General features: G+C 43.2%; 1 protein-coding gene across 1 annotated transcript in view; it reads left to right on the top strand.

Moving 5' to 3' along the window:
- Positions 1-956: 956 nt before the first annotated feature.
- The window catches only part of NAF1 (nuclear assembly factor 1 ribonucleoprotein), a 16,165-nt gene continuing 15,909 nt past the window's right edge, over positions 957-1,212 (top strand). Inside the window, exon 1 of the mRNA XM_019615096.2 lies at positions 957-1,100. Within this exon, the coding sequence (XP_019470641.1) occupies positions 957-1,100 (144 nt within the window). The remainder of the gene's footprint in view (positions 1,101-1,212) is intronic.

Raw genomic sequence — 1,212 nt, 5'->3', positions numbered from 1 at the left:
GCTTAATTTTCCTGCTAAACTCACATGGCATCTGCTCTTACACACTGTGAATACAGAATGGAACAATCAGATAAAGCAATCTATTTTCTGGCAGATGCTCACTTCAGCCTGCCTGGTGTATTTGTGAAGCACACTTCTGACTCTATATTAAAAGTTGCCCAGACAGTCTGGAGGGGAAGCAAGTGTTTGAGTGCACTCTATGTGGAGCTGGAGGGGAAGTTTATTGCATGGAATTTCTGAATTGGGAAATGTATTGCTCCCTCCTCTGCTTCTCACCATACATTCAAATCCTGATAGTTTGGTGTTTTTTTTTGTTTGTTTGTTTGTTTGTTTTGTGTGTGTGTGTGTGTGTGTGTGTGTGTGTGTGTGTGTGTTTTGTGCTCTCAGCATGTAATATCTTAAGTTTTTACTTATGATTTTCACCTTTAGAATAACTTTTGCACTCTGCTATTCGTTCATTCACTGGGAGTGAAAACACTGGTAGCTCTGTTTGAAAGCCCAACCACAGCAGTTTTTTCAGGTTATTATTATTATTATTTTTTCCATCGATGTTCAACGTAAGGCATGTGTTTTATCTCCTGAGTCACTGTCTTGGGGGAGAGCTCTGAGTAACTCTCCCTTAAGCTTGGCTGGGGCAGAAGGAATTTCCCCTTTCTCTCCTACAGGAAAGCTGCTTGTTTGCCTGATCGTTGCACGTCAAAAAGTGACCCCTGCTGTGGGATCCCCTGGCAAGTTGTGTGAGGCATCTGACTCTCGGGACCCAGAACTGTGGCATTCATGGCAAACCTAGAACAGAAGCCTTTACGTGGTGGTGAATGTTTTGTTGATATTAAGGGCGCAGTTTCGTGTTGTGGAGGTAGATACAATTATAGGGTTGTTATTATAGAGCTGGATGTTATAATAGTTTGAGATTATTAACTTTTAGTAGGTTTTTTTCTTTCTTTTTTTTAAATCGCATGCCTTCTCTATGCCAGCACCGTGACATCTTACAGCCCACAGAGAGCTCCCATGCAGAGAAACGCCAGCTTTGTCTTTTGGAGAAGCCTCACGCAGGCAAAAACCTTAGTGCCTTCAATTTAATAGCGGAGTTCACCAGTCACGTTTAAGTAAAATTAATTTAAAACTCGGCGCCTTTACTACCAGTTCTCAACTCAAAGGGAAGCGAAGGCGCGCACGCTTCCTGCGCATGCGCCCTGCCCCTCACCGCCCGGA

Source organism: Meleagris gallopavo, chromosome 4 (assembly GCF_000146605.3).
Source record: "Meleagris gallopavo isolate NT-WF06-2002-E0010 breed Aviagen turkey brand Nicholas breeding stock chromosome 4, Turkey_5.1, whole genome shotgun sequence".
Lineage (NCBI taxonomy): Eukaryota > Metazoa > Chordata > Aves > Galliformes > Phasianidae > Meleagris > Meleagris gallopavo.
Note: the sequence above shows the minus strand (reverse complement) of the source record. Positions and strands in the feature narration are given on the sequence as shown.